The 18,183-nt window shown below is 57.2% G+C and overlaps 1 protein-coding gene across 20 annotated transcripts in view; it reads right to left on the bottom strand.

Annotated features, from left to right (window-relative positions):
• D2HGDH (D-2-hydroxyglutarate dehydrogenase) overlaps positions 1-18,183 on the bottom strand; it is a 33,364-nt gene that overhangs the window by 9,064 nt on the left and 6,117 nt on the right. For 3 of the 20 annotated variants that reach the window (XM_045368146.2, XM_005574901.4, XM_005574900.5), the window contains 7 exons: positions 17,446-17,503; positions 16,372-16,511; positions 15,228-15,421; positions 14,141-14,309; positions 8,594-8,737; positions 7,543-7,685; positions 2,523-2,688 (listed from right to left, as the gene is read on the bottom strand). In XM_045368146.2, the coding sequence (XP_045224081.1) occupies positions 2,523-2,688; positions 7,543-7,685; positions 8,594-8,737; positions 14,141-14,309; positions 15,228-15,421; positions 16,372-16,511; positions 17,446-17,503 (1,014 nt within the window). Of the gene's footprint in view, positions 1-2,522; positions 2,689-7,442; positions 7,686-8,593; positions 8,738-14,140; positions 14,310-14,585; positions 14,861-15,227; positions 15,422-16,371; positions 16,512-16,599; positions 17,504-18,183 lie in introns of all 20 variants that reach the window. The other 17 variants (XR_012421708.1, XR_012421707.1, XR_012421705.1 and 14 more) reach the window with 9 other exon arrangements.

The following is an 18,183-nucleotide window of genomic DNA, read 5'->3' as shown; positions in this document are numbered from 1 at the left end:
AGTAGAGATGGAGTTTCACCATGTTGGCCAGGCTGGCCTCAAACTCCTGACCTTAGGTGATCCACCAGCCTCAGCCTCCTAAAGTGCTGGGATTACAGGCATAAGCTGCCACGCCTGGCCTAAACTACATTTAATATGTTGAATAAATAAAAGAAAAGACAGTGGAAGTAATCAAAAAGATAAACAGTATCAGAAGAGAATCAGGCGTAAGCCACTGTGCCTGGACTTTTTTTTTTTTTTTTTGAGATGGAGTCTCGCTCTGTTACCCAGGCTGGAGGGCAGTGGCACGATCTCGGCTCACTGCAACCTCTGCCTCCTGGGTTCAAGCGATTCTCTTGCCTCAGCCTCCCAAGCAGCTGGGATTACAGGTGCCTGCCACCACGCCCAGTTAATTTTTTCTATTTTTAGTAGAGGCGGGGTTTCACCATGTTGGCCAGGCTGGTCTCGAACTCCTGACCTCAGGTGATCCACCCAGCTCAGCCTCCCAAAGTGCTGGGATTACAGGCGTAAGCCACTGCGCCCGGCCCATTCTTGCATTCACAAAGTAACAGGGGGCTCATTCAATTTCTGACCAAGGTGATCTGCTTTATCTGTGGCCAATAGAGGCTGAAGTTACCTGCAGAGCAGGAAACCTCCTGGCTCGAAGTCATATTTTGAATTACTGGGGCTCCCGTACCTCTCTTCTCTGGATGACACACCCATCAAGCCCTTACCCCCTTACCATTCAGGAGTCCTGCCTTCCTATCACAGAAGATTACCATCCAGTCTATGACAAGTCCTCCAGACATACCCGTCCCGCAGGCGGGGCAACTTTGGGTACGTTACTTAAATTCTCTGAACCTGTTCACACGTGTGTAAAAGGGAAGCAACACCACCAGTCCTAAAAGCTGCTGTGCAGAGAAGTTTCTCCACATCAAGTGCTCAGAATGATGCCTGGGACGGCACAGGCCCTTCATACATAATACATATTACTATCGTCACGCACAAAACCCTAGACCCTCCTGTAACCACAGAGGTGGCATCTGAATCCCATTTACTGGCAGGTGGATGGAGGCTTCAGGTCAGAGGCCCCAGTGCCACCAGGCCAGGGAAGAAGCCAGACTGAGCACCTGTCAGCCCCCAAAGCCACACTCCACACCCCCACCCTGCCCCCACACGCTCCACACCCCCACCCTGCCCCTCACGCTCCACACCCCCAGCCCTGCCCCCTCACGCTCCACACCCCCAGCCCTGCCCCCTCACGCTCCACACCCCCAGCCCTGCCCCCACACGCTCCACACCCCCAGCCCTGCCCCCACCCCACCCCCACCCCTGCCCTATAAGCTGGCCTTTTAGACGCCTCGCTCCAAGGCTCCCAAGAACTGACAGGAAAATGGCTGGGCATGCTTGCTCACTCCTGTAATCCCAGCACTTTGGGAGGCTGAGGAGGGTAGATCACCGGAGGTCAGGAGTTTGAGACCAGCCTGGCCAATATGGCAAAACCCTGTCTCTACTAAAAATACAACAATTAGCCAGGCCTGGTGGTGGACGCCTGTAGTCCCAGCTACTTGGGAGGCTGGGGCAGGAGAACTGCTTGAACCCGGGAGGTGGAAGTTGCAGTGAGCCAAGATTGCACCACTGCACTCCAGTCAGGGTGACAAGAGCGAAACTCTATCTCAAAAAAAAACAAAAAAAGAACTGATAGGATTGAAACATTTTCTTCCTATGAATTAACAGCTTGCATGTTTTGTTTTGTTTTTTTTTTTTTTGAGACGGAGTCTCGCTCTGTCGCCCGGGCTGGAGTGCTGTGGCCAGATCTCAGCTCACTGCAAGCTCCGCCTCCCGGGTTTACGCCATTCTCCTGCCTCAGCCTCCCGAGTAGCTGGGACTACAGGCGCCTGCCACCTCGCCCGGCTAGTTTTTTGTATTTTTTAGTAGAGACGGGGTTTCACCGGGTTAGCCAGGATGGTCTCGATCTCCTGACCTCGTGATCCGCCCGTCTCGGCCTCCCAAAGTGCTGGGATTACAGGCTTGAGCCACCGCGCCCGGCCAACAGCTTGCATGTTAAAGCATGATTTTTCTGCAAAAAAAAAAAAAAAGATGATCTGAATGTGGTTTTGAAATCCTCCCATCTGAAGGGGTGGCAGCAGCTGGGGGCTGCGAATCAAGCACAGCAAAGGCCTTGGGGCCGGGCCCTGTGAGAGGAGTCCCCTAAAACCCGCGTCCTGGACTCAGGTTAAGGCTGATGCCCTACAACCGTGCATCCCAGTGAAGATCCCGTAATGTTCTGGCAAGCTCAGCCATGCGTTCTGCCATCAAAAGTGCACAATGGCAGTCTTTTCCAAAATACTCAAAATGAGTGTGACAATGATTAGGATTTTCCTTTCCCTGTTAGACACCGTGGTCCTGCCAGTGTCTACCGGAGATATGCTAAGCCAGAGACCATGGTCAATCTTCCCTGCCTTGCAGCCTGGCGGGGCGACGGTGACCATGGCGCCCACCACACAGCACACGTAGGACCGTGGCCCCAGGGCGCCGCTCACCCAGGTGGCCGTAGCCCACCACGTGCTTGGCATGTGGGCCAAGGCGGGCACGCACGTCAGTCACGATGTCGTAGAGTCGCTCCACGGGGAGGGAGAGGTCGTACTTGTACACGTAGCCGTCTCGGCTCAGCGCCTCTGCGATCCTTTCCCTCAGGGCCCACAGCATCTAGAGGATGAGACGAGATGAGACAAGAGCTGGCTATGGGAACAGCACCCGGGGACGGGGGGCACACCACACAGGGTTAGGGCAGTGGCAAGTTCTGTATCTTCACCAGGTGTGGCTCCGACCCTGGAATCGACCCAGGACAGTGAATGCCCCAGACCAGGTGTGGCTCCGACCCCGGACAGCAAATGCCCCAGACCAGGTGTGGCTCTGACCCCGGACAGCAAATGCCCCAGACCAGGTGTGGCTCCGACCCTGGATGGCGAATGCCCCAGACCAGGTGTGGCTCTGATCCCGGAATCGATCCGGGACGGTGAATGTTCCAGGCTCCACGACAGCACCGAGTACCCTGGGACTCCGGCAATCAGGCGGGCAGTGATGATGGAAGGGGGAGGCGCACACCCTGCAGCCTCAGGTCAGGTCACGGCACAGAGTGGCAAGGGCCAGGGAAGGCCCTGAGGACAAGGATGGGCCCTGGACACTCCCTGAACCAGAGAAGGGCAGGGTAGGGAAGGGGGCACAAAGAGCCACCCAGGCAGACGGGAAGACAGCAGGGCCCAGGCAGCTCAAGGGGCATGTCGGGGCAGGAGGGAGGGACACGGAGGGCGGGCCATGGGGAGGGAAGGACATGGTGGGCGGGTCGTGGGGGAGGGAAGGACATGGTGGGCGGGTCGTGGGGGAGGGAAGGACATAGTGGGCGGATCGTGGGGGAGGAGGGACACGACGGGCAGATCGTGGGGGAGGGAAGGACATGGTGGGCGGGTCATGGGGGAGGAGGGACACGGTGGTCAGGCCAAGAGGGAGGAAGGATTCTGAAGAGGAACAGACAGTGCTGGCGGCTGAAGCGGAACCTGGGGCCAAATCCTGGGGCTCAGATCAACTGGCCTGTGGTTTGCTGGGCTTTCACTTGCTTCCAGCTTTCATTGTGGAGATCTGCACCACAAGAAGACAGGCCATCCTCCCTGGGCTGCAGGACCACCTCTCCCCTGCAGGGTCCCACCCAGGGCTCAAGCCCAGCACCTGCCCCTCCAGAGACCCCATCATTTCAGGAAATTCTAAGAGAAAGACTTGGCTGGGCGCAGTGGCTCACACCTGTAATCCCAGAGCTTTGGGAGGCTGAGGCAGAAGGATGACTTGAGCCCAGGAGTTTGAGACCAGCCTGAGCCACACAGGGAGACCCCGTCTCTTAAAAACAATAAAAATCGGCCAGGCCTGGTGGCTCACGCCTGTAATCCCAGCACTTTGGGAGGCCGAGGCGGGCAGATCACGAGGTCAGGATATCGAGACCATCCTGGTTAACACGGTGAAACCCCATCTCTACTAAAATTACAAAAAATTAGCCAGGCGTGGTGGCGGGCGTCTGTAGTCCCAGCTACTCCAGAGGCTTTGGCGGGAGAATGTCATGAACCTGGGAGGCGGAGCTTGCAGTGAGCCGAGATTGCGCCACTGCACTCTAGCCTGGGCGACAGAGCGAGACTCTGTCTTAAAAAAAATAAATAAAAATAAAAAGCAAATAAATAAAAATCAGCTGGTTTGGTGGTGGGCACCTGTAGAATCAGCTACTCAGGAGGCTCAGGCGGGAGGATCGCTTGAGCCCAGGAGGTCGAGGCTGCAGTGAGCTGCAACTGTGTCACTGCACTCCAGCCTGGGTGAGAGTGAGACTCTGTCTCAAAAAAAGAAAAAAGACTCTGTTTTTTTTAACATAACCACAAAGCCACACTCACACTTAAAAAAATAACAACTCCTCACCACCACTGGGAATCTAGCCAGTGTCCAAAATTCCCCCATTTCCCCACCACCAATTTTTTATTGTTTTGAAGTCTCACCATGTTGCCCAGGCTGGTCTCAAACTCCTGGGCTCAAGCGATCCTCCTGCCTCTGTTGGGAGCAAGCCCCCCAAAAACTGGCCATAAACAAAATCTCTGCAGCAATGTAACACGTCCATAAAGGCCATAAGGCCTAAGCTGGAAGGTTGTGGGTTTACGGGAATGAGGGCAAGAACACCTGGCCCGCCCAGGGCGGAAAACCACTTGAAGGCATTCTTAAGCCACAAACAAAAGCCTGAGCGATCTGTGTCTTAAGGGCGTGTTCCTGCTGCAATTAATTCGGCCCATCCCTTCGTTTCCCTTAAGGGATACTTTTAATGAATTTAATATCTATAGAAACAATGCTAAGGACTGGTTTGCTGTTAATAAATATGTGGGTAAATCTCTGTCAGCTCTGAAGGATGTGAGACCGGATTCCCCACTTCACACCTCTACGTTTCTGAGTGTGTGTCTTTAACTCCTCTAACGCCACGGGGCTCAGGTCTCCCGACCGAGCTGGCCTTGGCCTCCCAAAGCTCTGGGATTACAGGCATGAGCCACCAGCCGGTCCCTCTCATAACTTTTTAGAGCTAGTTTGGTGAGATCAGCACCTTGGGTCACGACATGCCCTGAGCAACCACCACACCTTCTACGGACCCTTCGCCACAGCGGCACGGGCACGGCTGCAAGGCCGGCTTGCTGGGCACCTTGCTGCCTGCCGGGCCTTCTCACCTCATCAGACCAGCCGCCCCATGTGTCCCTGTGGCCACAAGATGGGGTCTCCCCTTGCCTGCTCAGGCCTCAGTCACTTGGCTCCATGCCCACCATCTCTGGAAGGTTCTAGAACATGGCAGGCACACGCCCCCTCAGGGCCTTGGTGCTCCTGCTCCAGACTTTCTGCTCCCCACACCAAGTCTTTGCCGAAATGACCCCTCAGGGTCACCTTTCCAGCCCTCCTGGCACTCCCAGGCACACCCCTTGACCCTGCCTGGCCCGGCCCTCCTCCCCGGCGCTTCCTGGCTCTGAGGGGCCATGGGCTGAGCTTGTTCCTTCTGCTGTGTGAGTTTCAGGGGTCAAGGCTTCTCTCACCCTGGTCACTGCTGTCACCCAGCAGGAACACGGCACAGGAGGCATCTCCCTAACAGGTTTGCTGAGTGACACGTGACGGGTGGACAGGCATTGCCAATGAGACCCGCCGTGGTCACTACTCAGAAGAGCCCGGGGCGTCTGGCATGACCAGTGTGGCTTTCACTCAGGTGGGCTGAGGCTACAGCGGGGCCTGGGCAGGGCTGAGAGTCCCCCGTTAAACACAGGACCCCTGCAGCAGCGGCTGGACCTGCGTAAGCCCCATTTTCTCAACATGTCCAAAAACCCAGGGCTCCCAGAAGGAAAGACAACAAAGTGGAAAGCAGAGAAGAATGGCTCAGGACCTGCCCACAGCCTCGCCAACGCCGGACAACAGCAGAGAAAAGCCTCAGGGCAGCTGCGCACAAGCGCGTGTCCGGGTCAACCTGCCAAGCCGCACACCTAAGAAAGGGTGGTTTTGCTCTCTGCAAAACACAAAGGCCAGATTACCCACCTGTGGAGCATGAGCCGGAATGAGGTACTGACAGACACGCAAAGTCTCTCCCAAACCTGTCCCAGGAAGCTTCTGGAGGTGACTTTGTGAACACAGGACCAGCCCCGCCCGGCCCTGTCCTGGTCATGAACCCGGCTCTGGGCATTAATGTTCAAGGCACAAGTCTAGGACTGGACCAGGCTGTGGAGGGGCTGGGGGCGTCGGGGACAGCCCGCCTGGGGGTGGTGTGGGGGATGATGTGCAGAGGCTGGGGGCGTGGGGGGCAGCCTGCCCTGGGGGTGGCATGGGAGCTGGTAGGGAGGTTGGAGGTGTCGAGGGCAGCCCTCCTTTGTGGGGGTCGTGGGGGCTGATGTGTGGAGGCCAGGGTGTCAGGGTAGCCCTCCTGGGGATGGTGGGGGCGCTGCATGACTGCCACCCCGGCAAAGCAGCCAGGAGGGCACCTCCCACTGCCCAGACCCTGGTGACGGTGACCGAGGGTGCCCACTGCCCAGACCCTGGTGATGGTGACCGAGGGCACCTCCCACTGCCCAGACCCTGGTGATGGTGACCAAGGGCACCTCCCACTGCCCAGACCCTGGTGACGACCGAGGGCACCTCCCACTGCCCAGACCCTGGTGACGGTGACTGAGGGTGCCCACTGCCCAGACCCTGGTGATGGTCACCGAGGGCACCTCCCACTGCCCAGGCCCCAGTGAAGGTAACTGAGGGCTCCTCCCACCCAGGCCCTGGTAACGGTGACCGAGGGCTACCATTATCCAAGCCCCGGTGACAGTGACCAAGGGCTCCCACTGCCCAGGCCCCAGTAGTGGAGACCGAGGGCTCCTCCCCTGCCCAGGCCCTGGTGACGGTGACCCAGGGCTCCCACTACCCCAGGCCCCAGTGACAATGACCGACGGCTCCCACAGCCCAGGCCCCGGTGATGGTGACCAACGGCTGCTCCCACTGCCCAGGCTACAGTGACGGTGACCAAGGGCTCTCAGTGCCCCAGGCCTTGCCCCTCCTTCCTTTGGTGTCCAAAAGCACAAATAATCTGGTAACACAGTCAAGGCCCCTTCCTCCAGAAAACTGGCCACCCTAGGACTCCCGGGGTCCGGGCTAAGCCTCCACAGCCCCAGGGGTTCCTCCTGCCTCCACTCATTCCACACAACTCTAGGTAGAGCTGCCGCTGACTGGCCGCTGAACCACAGGCTGCGGGGGACTGGCAATGGCGCAGTCCCCATGCTCATCCCACAGCATGGGGCTGGGGAGGGACACGGTAGGGAAGAAGTAGTTTTTAAATATTAATGAAAATGGCCTAGACACCAGGAATACATTTTCCATCCAAAGAGGCTACTCTCTTAAAGCCATGAAACCGAGTCACATTTCAGCCATACCCCACACTGTTTAGGCTGCACCAATGACCCTTCCAGGCATCCCGAGACAAGGCTGGACTTGACGGACAGAGAGGGGACCTGCGAGCAGAACATGGAGCACCTTGACTTTTGTCTGGTCGGTGGCCATGGTCCCGTCGGTCACCAGGCCGGAGCCCAGTGCGTGCTCCAGGAAGCTGCCCAGCTTCTCAGCATCATGGCCTGCGTTGGAGCCTGAAGTCTCGATGAGGACGTAAAACGGACTCTCTAGAAGTAAGCAAGGAAGGCAGAGTGAGCAGAGGCTCCGGCTTCCAGGGCAAAAATCAGGGCTGCTTGGGCGGAATGGCTGTGATAGCAACCACTGATCTTTCGAGGCCAAGAAGGACCCAGGCAGCCTGCGGAGCACACAGCTGTCCGCTTGAGCTGACTTTCAGGAGGTTTAAAAAGTTGTCTTTGGCCAGGCACGGTGGTTCACACCTGTAATCCCAGCACTTTGGGAGGCTGAGGTGGGTGGATCACCTGAGATCACGAGTTCGAGACCAGCCTGGTCAACATGGCAAAACCCCGTCTAAATTAGCCAAGTGTGGTGGCAGGTGCCTGTAATCCCAGCTACTCAGGAGGCTAAGGCAGGAGAAACGTTTGAACCCGGGAGGTGGAGGCTGCAGTGAGCCGAGACCATGACGTTGCCCTCCAGCCTGGGCCACAGTGAGAAACTCCACCCGGGAGGTGGAGGCTGCAGTGAGCCGAGACCGTGACACTGCCCTCCAGCCTGGGCCACAGTGAGAAACTCCATCCCTCCACAGACAAAATTACTGGCTTTTTTCCCAGCACAAAAGTAAAACATGCTTACAGAAAGCAACGTGGGAAAACAAAGAAAAGTAGAAATGGAAAGAAAGTCTCCCCACTCACCAAAAATAGCCACTTAGTTCCTTCCTATCCTTCTTGCAGATGATCAGGAAATCTGTGTAACTACAAACCTTACACAGGACCAGGGCACCCTATTCTTTGTCCTAAATCCTAAATATTTTAAGAGCAGCTTTCTTACACATGAGCCCAACAGCCACTCCACGCTCCGCCCGGGGACCCTCCACCCCCCCAGGGCCTCTGAGCCGTCCCATGTGTCCAGAGGTGCAGAAGGAGCTGCAGGACCAGCTGCCCTGCATGGGGGTCAGTACCTTGTACCGGGCTGGCCAGGTGGAGATAACGCCCGACCAGTTGCATGCACACAGCATCCATGAACTCGAATGCAGACAGGATCTCGCCCAGCATCCCCTTGCAGGTGCTGAAGGTCTGCAGAACCTCAGCAAAGCCTGGACAGCCTGAAACGGGTCACAGCACGTCAAGCACCGCACAGAGCCAAGCCTAGACCACCCAAGTCCCCCTTCAAAGCAGCAACATCAGCCCGACTCATGTGGGGTGAGCTGGGCAGCCGCGAGGAGTGCAAGGGCTGGCACTGCAAGAAACAGCCCAGGGTTCGCCCGGCAGGTACACGCCTGGTGTCACCACCAGCATCCGGAGGGGAAGGCGCCGAAGAACCACACAGCACCTGAGACAGCAGCAGTGGGACTCAGAGCGGGTATATCTTGGGAACTCTGCAAACACAGGGCCAGCAACAGGCAGCCTTTGGGAACGGCTGCATTTCTCTTAACACAGTCAGCACTCAGGTCTTCCCTGCACTCAGGACCTCATCCAGCAGGCGTTTACCGGACACGCTGAGCCCCCTGCGGTGCTCCAGAGTTGGGGGGCTACCAGCAAGGCCCCTGCCCTGGGGAAGCCGACCCTCAAGGATAAAGATGGAAAGGAACTGAGTGGGTGTCCACAGGTGGACAGCCCCAGAGATGCTGCAGCAGGAGGGGGGCCCTGCCCATCTTTCAGGGAGAGATGGGGAAGCAATGTGAAGGCACGTGGATATCAGAGAAGAATTTTCCAGAGAGAAGGTCTCACAAGTGCAGAGGCTGGAGGCAGACACCTGCACTGGGTGACACAGGAACACCTCGAGGCCTGTGACCCAAGCGCCATGATGGGGTGTGGCTGCAGACGCACAGAGGGCCGGGTGTGGGAGGTGTCGGTGGTGTGGGAGGGTCTGGCGGTGGCTGCAGGTGTCGGTGGTGTTGGAGGGTCTGGCGGTGGCTGCAGGTGTCGGTGGTGTTGGAGGGTCTGGCGGTGGCTGCAGGTGTCGGTGGTGTTGGAGGGTCTGGCGGTGGCTGCAGGTGTCGGTGGTGTTGGAGGGTCTGGCGGTGGCTGCAGACGCACAGAGGGCCGGGTGTGGGAGGTGTCGGTGGTGTTGGAGGGTCTGGCTGTGGGGACTTGGCATCTTGCTCAGAGTGGGTGGGAAGCCCCAGGAAGTGGAACAAGAGTGCCACGTGGGAAGTCGCCCCAGCTGCAGGAGGGCAAGAGCCAGGGCTGACCGGGGCCCTGGAGAGCCGGACTGAGCCCATGAGCACGCGGGACCCCAGGGCCATCCTCACAGGGGCCTGTTCTACACGGTTTAGATGTGGGTGCGGCACAAAGAGGCGAGTGACTCCTCTGTGAGACCTGGAGGCAGGAAGAGCAGATGCGGCAGCTGGGCTGACCTCGGGCTCCCAGGACCACAGGCAGGCGGCACACAAGTGACTGCAGTCGGAGTGGGATCAGAGCAGAGAGCAGAAAACAGAAAACGTGGATGAAGAGGACCCGCTGATCCAGACAGCACTGCCACCCAGAGAGAGTCTGGCAGAAGCAGTCAGGGCTGCCCCAGCCGTTCCGAGGTCAGGGGTGAGGAGCCCCACCAGGGGCTGAAGGTGGAGGGTGGGCAAGAAGGGGGTGTGGGGGCAGCATCACAGGCCAGGCTCGTGCCAGAGGCAATGGGCGAGAGGGGCAATGAGAACTGATGGCTGGGTTGGTGGTGGGAGGACAGTGAGTGGCAGCCTTGGTGGGAGGGGCACCAGTGAAGCGGGCAAGTCCCGATTAGGGCAGATCCAGGAGAAGGGGCCTCCACCCAGCAGCGATGGGCTAGGCCACGTGACCCAGTGCCCAGTGAAAACACCACAAACGCTGGGCCAAAAAATACCGAAGAAAAATGCTGAAGAGGCCGGGCACGGTGGCTCAGGCCTGTAATCCCACACTCTGGGAGGCCGAGGCGGGCAGATCACCTGAGGTCAGGAGCTGGAGACCAGCCTGGCCAACATGGTGAAACCCTGTCTCTACTGAAAATACAAAAATTAGCTGGACGTGGTGGTGGGCGCCTGTCATCCCAGCTACTTGGGAGGCTGAGGCAGGAGAACTGCTTGAACCAGGAGGTGGAGGTTTCAGTGAGCCGAGATTGCGCCACTGCACTCCAGCCTGGGCGACAAGAGTGAGACTCTGTCCCAGAAAAAAAAACCACGCTGAAGAGCGTCAAGGGCAAGGGAAGAGCCTGACCTGGGGGCTGAGCAGCACCAAGCCCAGTGCCGCTCTTGGCTGACAGCCCTTGCCCCGCCAGCAGGTTTGGCCTCAAGCTTCCCAGCCCACCCAGAGTGAGGAGTCCAGGAGACCCCCACAGGGCCACATCTTAGGAGTCAGGGCCAGAAGCAAGCCTGTCCCAACCAACTTGCCCTGAAGACTGCAGGGGAAGTGGTTGAACAGAATGAGAAAAATGCAGAATGGAGCTCGGCGCAGGCGCTCATGCCTGTGGCCCCAGCATTTTGGGAAGCCAAGGCAGGAGAATTGTTTGAGCTCAGGAGTTCAAGACCAGCCTGGGCATCACGGTGAGACCCTGTCTCTACAAAACAATTTAAAAATTAGCCAGGCATGGTGGTACACACCTGGTCCCAGCTACTTGGGAGGCTGAGCCAGGAGGATCCCTTCAGCACAGGAGGTCAAGGCTGTAGCGAGCCACGACTGCACCACTGCACTGCAGCCTGGGTGACAGAGCGAGACCTTGTCTCTCAAAAATATGCAAAAGAGTAATATTAAAAAAAAAAAAAAAAAAACTTTCCTGATAAATCATGACCCTCGATCAGCCCTACACAGCCCTACACTGACTTGCTGCCTGGGAGGTTCACAGAATTTCATCCTATGAACTTGGTCACTCCCAGGCTGCACAGACCCAAAGCCCCCTAGCAAAAGCAGAAACAAACCCTCTCTGGAGGAAGGTGCTTTGTCTTTGGCATCTAGGAACCCCTACAATAATTCTTCAAACGTAACGAGCTGAACGCTGCCACAGCCAGCAGGAACCCCTACAAATAATTCTTCAGACGTAACGAGCTGAACACTGCCACAGCCAGCCAAGCACAGAGAAACTAAGGAGCCAGGAGGGTGAACCAGCAGGAACAACAGACGCTAAGACAGACCACACAGGCTGGTGCAGTGGCTCAGGCTCACACCTATAACCCCCACACTTTAGGAGGCCACGGTGGGAGGATCGTTCGAGCCCAGGAGTTCAAGAGCAGCCTAGGCAACATAATGAGACCCTGTTTCTACACACAATTTTTAAAAAATTACCTAGGCATGGTGGTGTGCACCTGTAATCCCAGCTACTCAAGAGGATGGCTTGAGCCCAGGGGCTATGATCACACCACTGCACTCCAGCTTGGGCAACAGAGTGAGACCTTGTCTGTAAAAAAACGTTTACAGACTGACTACAGACTTGAAAAAATGGAATTGCCTGATTATAAAACATCATAAAAAATTATTCAAAGTTTTTTTTTTTTTTTTTGAGACAGAGTCTCGCTCTGTCACCCAGGCTGGAGTGCAATGGCGCAATCTCAGCCCACTGCAACCTCTGCCTTCCGGTTTCAAGCGATTCTCCTGCCTGAGCCTCCCAAATAGCTGGGATTACAGGCATCCACCACCATGCCCTGCTAATTTTTGCATTTTTAATAGAGACAGCGTTTCACCCTGTTGATCAGGCTGGTCTCGAACTTCTGACCTCGTGATCTGGCTGCCTCAGCCTCCCAAAGTCCTGGGATTATAGGTGTGAGCCACTGCGCCCAGCCTAATTTTTGTACTTTTAGTAGAAATGGGGTTTCATCATGTTGGCCAGGCTGGTCTCAAACTCCTGACCTCAAGTGACCCACCCACCTCGGCCTCCCAAAGTGCTGGGATTATAGACGACAAACTATGTTTAAAGACACAAATGGTGAGCTTGAGAATACCCAGAATAAAAAACTATAAAAAGTAACATTGTAGATTTGAAAAAAATAATAAAACTTCTAGAAATAAAAAACTTTCATAATCAAAATGTAAAACTCAATGGACAGAGCAAACCATCCATGGAGGGGTTCAGCAGCATATAAAACACAGCAGAAGGGGGCATTCGTGAACTGGAAGACAGATGAGAAGAAATCATGCAGAATGCAGCACAGAGAGACACGATGATGACAATACGGAGGGGAGATTAAGAGACACAGAAGACGGACGAGACGTTCTATCCTGAATCACATTCCCAAAAGGAGAGGAAAACACAGGCAATATCTGAAGCAATAACGGCTAAGAATTTCTAGAACTGGTAAAAGATGCCAAGTCACAGGTTTAAGAAATTCAGTAATTCCAAAGAGATGAAAAAGAACTAACACCACACACTGAAAACTTTAGAAGATCAAAAAGAGTGATGTTTAAAGTGGCCCACAGGGGGCCGGGAAAGAGGCAGAATCCCCTCACAGCAGAGCCTACAGACAGCGAAGTACCCAACAGCGAGGAGGCCAGAGGACAGGGGGCGGCATTTCCACCGAGATGAAAGAAAACAAACGACAGCCGGCAGCCCAGATGAAAGAAAACAAACGACGGCCGGCAGCCGAGATGAAAGAAAACAAACGACAGCCGGCAGCCGTGTGCCTGCGGAGAAGAGCCTTCAAGAATGAGGGTGAAATAAAGGTATTTTCAGACACACCAGAAGGGAGGAAGTGGTCACCAGGAGACCTTTACCTCAGGAAACCAACGAGGATGTGTTTGCAACATACTCCCAAACGGAAGATCGGACGCAAGAGAGTGGAAGGCAGAGACAGTGGCCATAAAATAACTATCCTGGTGAGATTGTTTAAATACGGAACACACATGGCAAGATGTAAGTGCTGAGGGAACAAGCGGAGTCTCAGCAGCCTCCAGGGCTGCCCAATCTTCTGGCAGCTCAAGACACTGAACTGGGAGTCGGTGAGCTAGACCCGCCACCACTCACGCGAAGACTGCTGGGCTGTGCGACTTCTGAGCCCCTGAGGAGGAGATGCTGGATAAACCCGCCCGATTCAAACGAAGCAAGAAAGGAGACAAAGGCACGTCCCGGGAGAACCAAAGAAGCGGCCGTGAGGAAAGCAGGCCTGTGGAGACACGGCAGCAGGCAGGTCTGCTGAGACCCCCAGTCTGGGCTGACTAGGGAAGACCCCCATTACAGGAGGGAATTCTTTATCCCCACGGTAACTAAGAGTGGTGTCCCGAACTGATGCCAAATGACAGCACGTCCCTCAATCTTACACCACAAGCTACTTAACTAACACAATGGGGTGAAGGAGGCAACACAAGCCTCAGTTTTGCTATGAAATGAAGTGTCCTCTGACCAGAGACAGAGACAGGCCTCACTCCAGACCTTTACCCACGACCACCAGGAAAGCCAGGTCCTGGATTTGATTCCCTTGGAAGCAGAGATGTCAGGAGATACGGGAACCGACAGTCCTGGGGGGGTCCCTCCATCCCCTTCCTCACACCAGCACTGTCAGAGCAGACGCTCGAGCCCAACTCCCCGTCTCAAGGCACAAATCGAGGAAGCCCACCGAGGAAAGCCACGTTCACAGCCCTGGGCTTGGGTGGACACAGGATGGACACCGCAGTGATGACCCCCAAAGTGCCCTCCGACCCGATGAACAGCTGCTTCAGGTCATAGCCCGTGTTGTCCTTCCTCAGGGAGGTCAGGCAGTCCAGGATGGTGCCGTCGGCCAACACCTGGGGGCGAAGAGAGGCGCGTTCACCCGCCTGCCAGCCTCCTGACACCGCGTCGGTCGCCTCCAGGGCCAGGTGACACTGCTGCAACAGCCTGCGGTCATGCCAAGAGGCTGACGGATGGACTTTCCTCCCATACGAGTGACACCCCCCACACACAGCAGCTCACTACCCAGGGGGCACGCCCAGGGTTGGGGGCAGTGGGGAGACTCCCCGGGAGTAGGGCATTGAGAACGCAGAAAAGAGCCAAGCCCAGGACCCAGCCACCTCCGGACCCACCAGCCATAAGGCAGCAAAGCTCCCGAGCTGCGGGCCTCTCCGTGTCCTGTGTGCTGGTACTGGGAGTCGGAGGCTTCTACAGCTCGTGAGTGCAAGAAAGTAATTTATAATAAAGATAGTCAGTGGCTGGCCAGAATAAAAGCTACTGGAGCGTCATCATTTACTGGATGGCAGCAAAGCATGGTTTTGTGTTTGCTTCGTCCACGTGGGTAAACAGGACAGAGAGCTCTGCCCGTGACACTCGGCTGGTGAGGGTGCAGGGAAACGGAGGGGCCCTGGAGGAACCGCGGTCGACACAAGGTCACGAAGCTGACCCTGGATGAGCCTTCCTTCACACCTGGCTCCCGGAAGCCCACCGCTGCCAGGGCGGCGGCCCCTGTAACTGCATCCTCTCCATGTGGCCCCGAGGCAGTGGACACAAAATCACCCTCTCATGGGAGGGCAGGGCAGGGGCAGGGCAGGGCCAGGCCTCCCTCAGGATGGGGGTGTATGTAGCCCGCACGTCCCTGAGGGGCCCAGGGCCAGGAACCAAGACCTCCCACCCCGAGGGGCCCCATGCACCTGCACTACCACGTGGGCCCACGAGAGCCGCAAGAGGACACCCCATGGCCACCTCTGCGCCAAGCGGCCGCCCCAGCTCACCACTTCCAGGCCCAGGACAGTCCCATGCAGTGAGCCGTATCGAAGAAACCGCAGGCCCCCGGCGTTGGTTGCCACGTTTCCCCCGATGTGGCAGCTGCCCTTGGCTCCTAAGTCCAGTGGCATGATAAAGTCCCGTTCCTCCACGTAGTGGCTCAGCTCCTCCAGGACGCAGCCCGCCTGGCAAACCAGAATTCCTGCAGAGAGCGACCAGGCTGCCACAGCACTCGGCTTCCAGTGGGCCCGGGGCTGGTGGGGCCCACCCCCATCCCGCACAGGCAGCCCACCCAGAAGGAACATCAGCCTCAGTGCCAGGGCCGAGGAGAAGAGGCGCCCCCACATCGCTGGCCCAAGGCTGAAAACATCCGGGCCTAACAGCACCTTTATGATTACAGTGACACAAAAGAAAAATGGGTAACATGAAAAGAGAGGGAAAAACTTCCCACCCACACACATGCTCCTGGAAAGGAGCAGAAGGGGGAAGATTCTCGGCTGGGGCTGATCCTGGCACTGGGCACGTGGGACAGTGTCTGGAGACATTCTGGGTTGGGGGTGCCATGGGCACCTCGTAGGCAGAGGGATGCTGCTCAACACCCTACAGTGCAGGTGCCTGACCAGAGAGTGACCGGGGCCTGGAGCCCGGCCTTGTGGGGAGAGGTCCAGCTCCAGAGCAAGACCCTGGCACCCTGGGTCTGCCGCGCCACGTGACCACAGGATCCCCTCACACCTGCCACGCCCTGGCGCCCTGGGTCAGGATCCCCTCACGCCTGCCATGCCCTGGCGCCCTGGGTCAGGATCCCCTCACGCCTGCCACGCCCTGGCGCCCTGGGTCTGCCGTGCCATGTGAGCACAGGATCCCCTCTGCCTGCCACTCTGCACCGCACACACCTCCAGAGCGGGCTGGAGCCAGAAGGGACCGGAGTGACAGCCCTCACCATACGTCATCAAAGTGACCCCACAGCAGGCATGTCTGGAGGGGCCAGGCGAGGTGGGGCTGGGCGGCCAGGCTACAGACGTTGGTTCTTTCCCCAGCCCCGTCCCTGACTCATTCGCCCACCCAAGCACTGCGAGTTGCAGACACTGGCAAGGAAGAACTCCACCAGCACCAGGAGGGACACCTGGGCCCCAAAGGGCGGCACAGGCTTACCAGACACACTATGGAAGCTGAGGACCTTGTTCATGCGGGCAGTGGAGAGGATGATCTCGTCAAAGACGGGGACGCTGCCACCCACCATGCCTGTGTTGCCCCCCTGTGGGTTCACGGCCAGGTTCCTCTCATGGCAGTGCCTGGGATGAGGACAGGAGGGATATCGGGGCTCTGTCCCCACCCCCACGCTACCATCCCCAAGGACACGCCACAGGACCAGTGCCTGACCCCAAATCCTGATTACTCTGCTCTGCCTGCAGCCCCGGCGGCGGTTCCTCCCCAGCCTACGCATGTGAGGGATTCTGAGGAAGGACAGATGCCAATCCAGGAGCCGTGCACAGGGTGACGGAAGTGGAGGCCCCGATTCTATGTCCTAAAAGACTTCCCGCACAGGACAGAACGTCCTACACGCCCCGCTCCCATCCTTCCCGTTCACACTGTGGTCACAGAGGGCCCAGCTCAGGGCTCCTCGACCGCACTGCCCCCACCCCCTTCCACCCTCTGCCTGCATCTCCCCAGCCTTGGCCCGTCATCCCCCAGATGTGTGCCCAAGGACACCTCCCTCCCAACCAGTCTGCACCTTTGCAAAGCCCCAAAGCCTTAAGCACACCCAACGGGTAAGGGTTTGGAGAAACCAAAGCTCCCTGACCTGGAGAGAGGAATCTGCCCACGTACATTAAATAAACCCTGGAGGCAAGCCCCAGGGACGGAGTTTAACAGAGTAAGTGCAAATTGCCACAAAGTACCTGCTGAGGATGATCTAAAGCACTGTCTACAATCATGGAAACCTGGAGACGAGTGCCACCCTGTAGCGTGTCCATGGGGGAGGATCTTTGCTGTTACAGATGGTGCCAAGAAATGTGCAGGGGCATTGCCAAATGGGGGGAAATGATTACACACCATAGATGCATTGAGATAGCACTTAAAAACCACAGAACAAACACTGAGACACACAAACCAAGATGTCATCGGCTGGCTTCGCACCACGTCACCCCAGCTGCCCACAGGCTCCACGAGGAAATGAACGGCAGGCAACACAGAAGGGCTTGGGGGAGCCGGGCGCCACCACCTCACCTGAGGATGTGGGACACCTCCTCCGAGGTCCGTGGCCTCAGCAGCACCTTGCTAGAGCCTGTGACAGGAAGGAAACCCCATGACACAGCATTGGGGGAGCTGCAGATGAGGCAAGTGGGCGCTCTCCCCAGAGCGAGCTTTTTTCTTTTGGAGACGGAGTCTCACTCTGTTGCCCAGGCTGAAGTGCAATGGCACGATCTTGGCTCACTGCAGCCTCTCCCTCCCGGGTTCAAGCAATTCTCCTGCCTCAGCCTCCCGAGTAGCTGGGATTACAGGCACCCGCCACCACACCTGGCTAAATTTTGTATTTTTAGTAGAGATGGGGTTTCACCACATTGGCCAGGCTGGTCTTGAACTCCTGACCTCATGATCTGCCCACCGTGGCCTCCCAAAGTGCTGGGATTACAGGCGTGAGCCACCATGCCCAGCCCCCAGACAGTGATCTTATTTGGGAAGCTGAGGAGAGAGAATCACCTGAGCCCAGGAGGTCGAGGCTGCAGTGAGCTATGGTCGCAACACTGCACTCCAGCCTGGGTGACAGAGCAAGACCCCGTCTCAAAAAAACCAAAACTAGGTCCCACGTGGGAGGTGGCAGGCCGGGCACTGGGCAGTGTGCAGAGGTGGGTGAGGCTGGGCCCTTGGACGAGAGTCCCACAGGCCAGGCATTGGCGGCTCTGAGGGTGCCCACTCACTTGTGGTGAGGTCAGTTCGGTTCCATGGTAACAGGCTGTCTGCAGG

Source organism: Macaca fascicularis, chromosome 12 (genome assembly GCF_037993035.2).
Source record: "Macaca fascicularis isolate 582-1 chromosome 12, T2T-MFA8v1.1".
Lineage (NCBI taxonomy): Eukaryota > Metazoa > Chordata > Mammalia > Primates > Cercopithecidae > Macaca > Macaca fascicularis.
The sequence above is the reverse complement of the archived record's forward strand: the minus strand, read 5'-3'. Positions and strand labels throughout refer to the sequence as shown.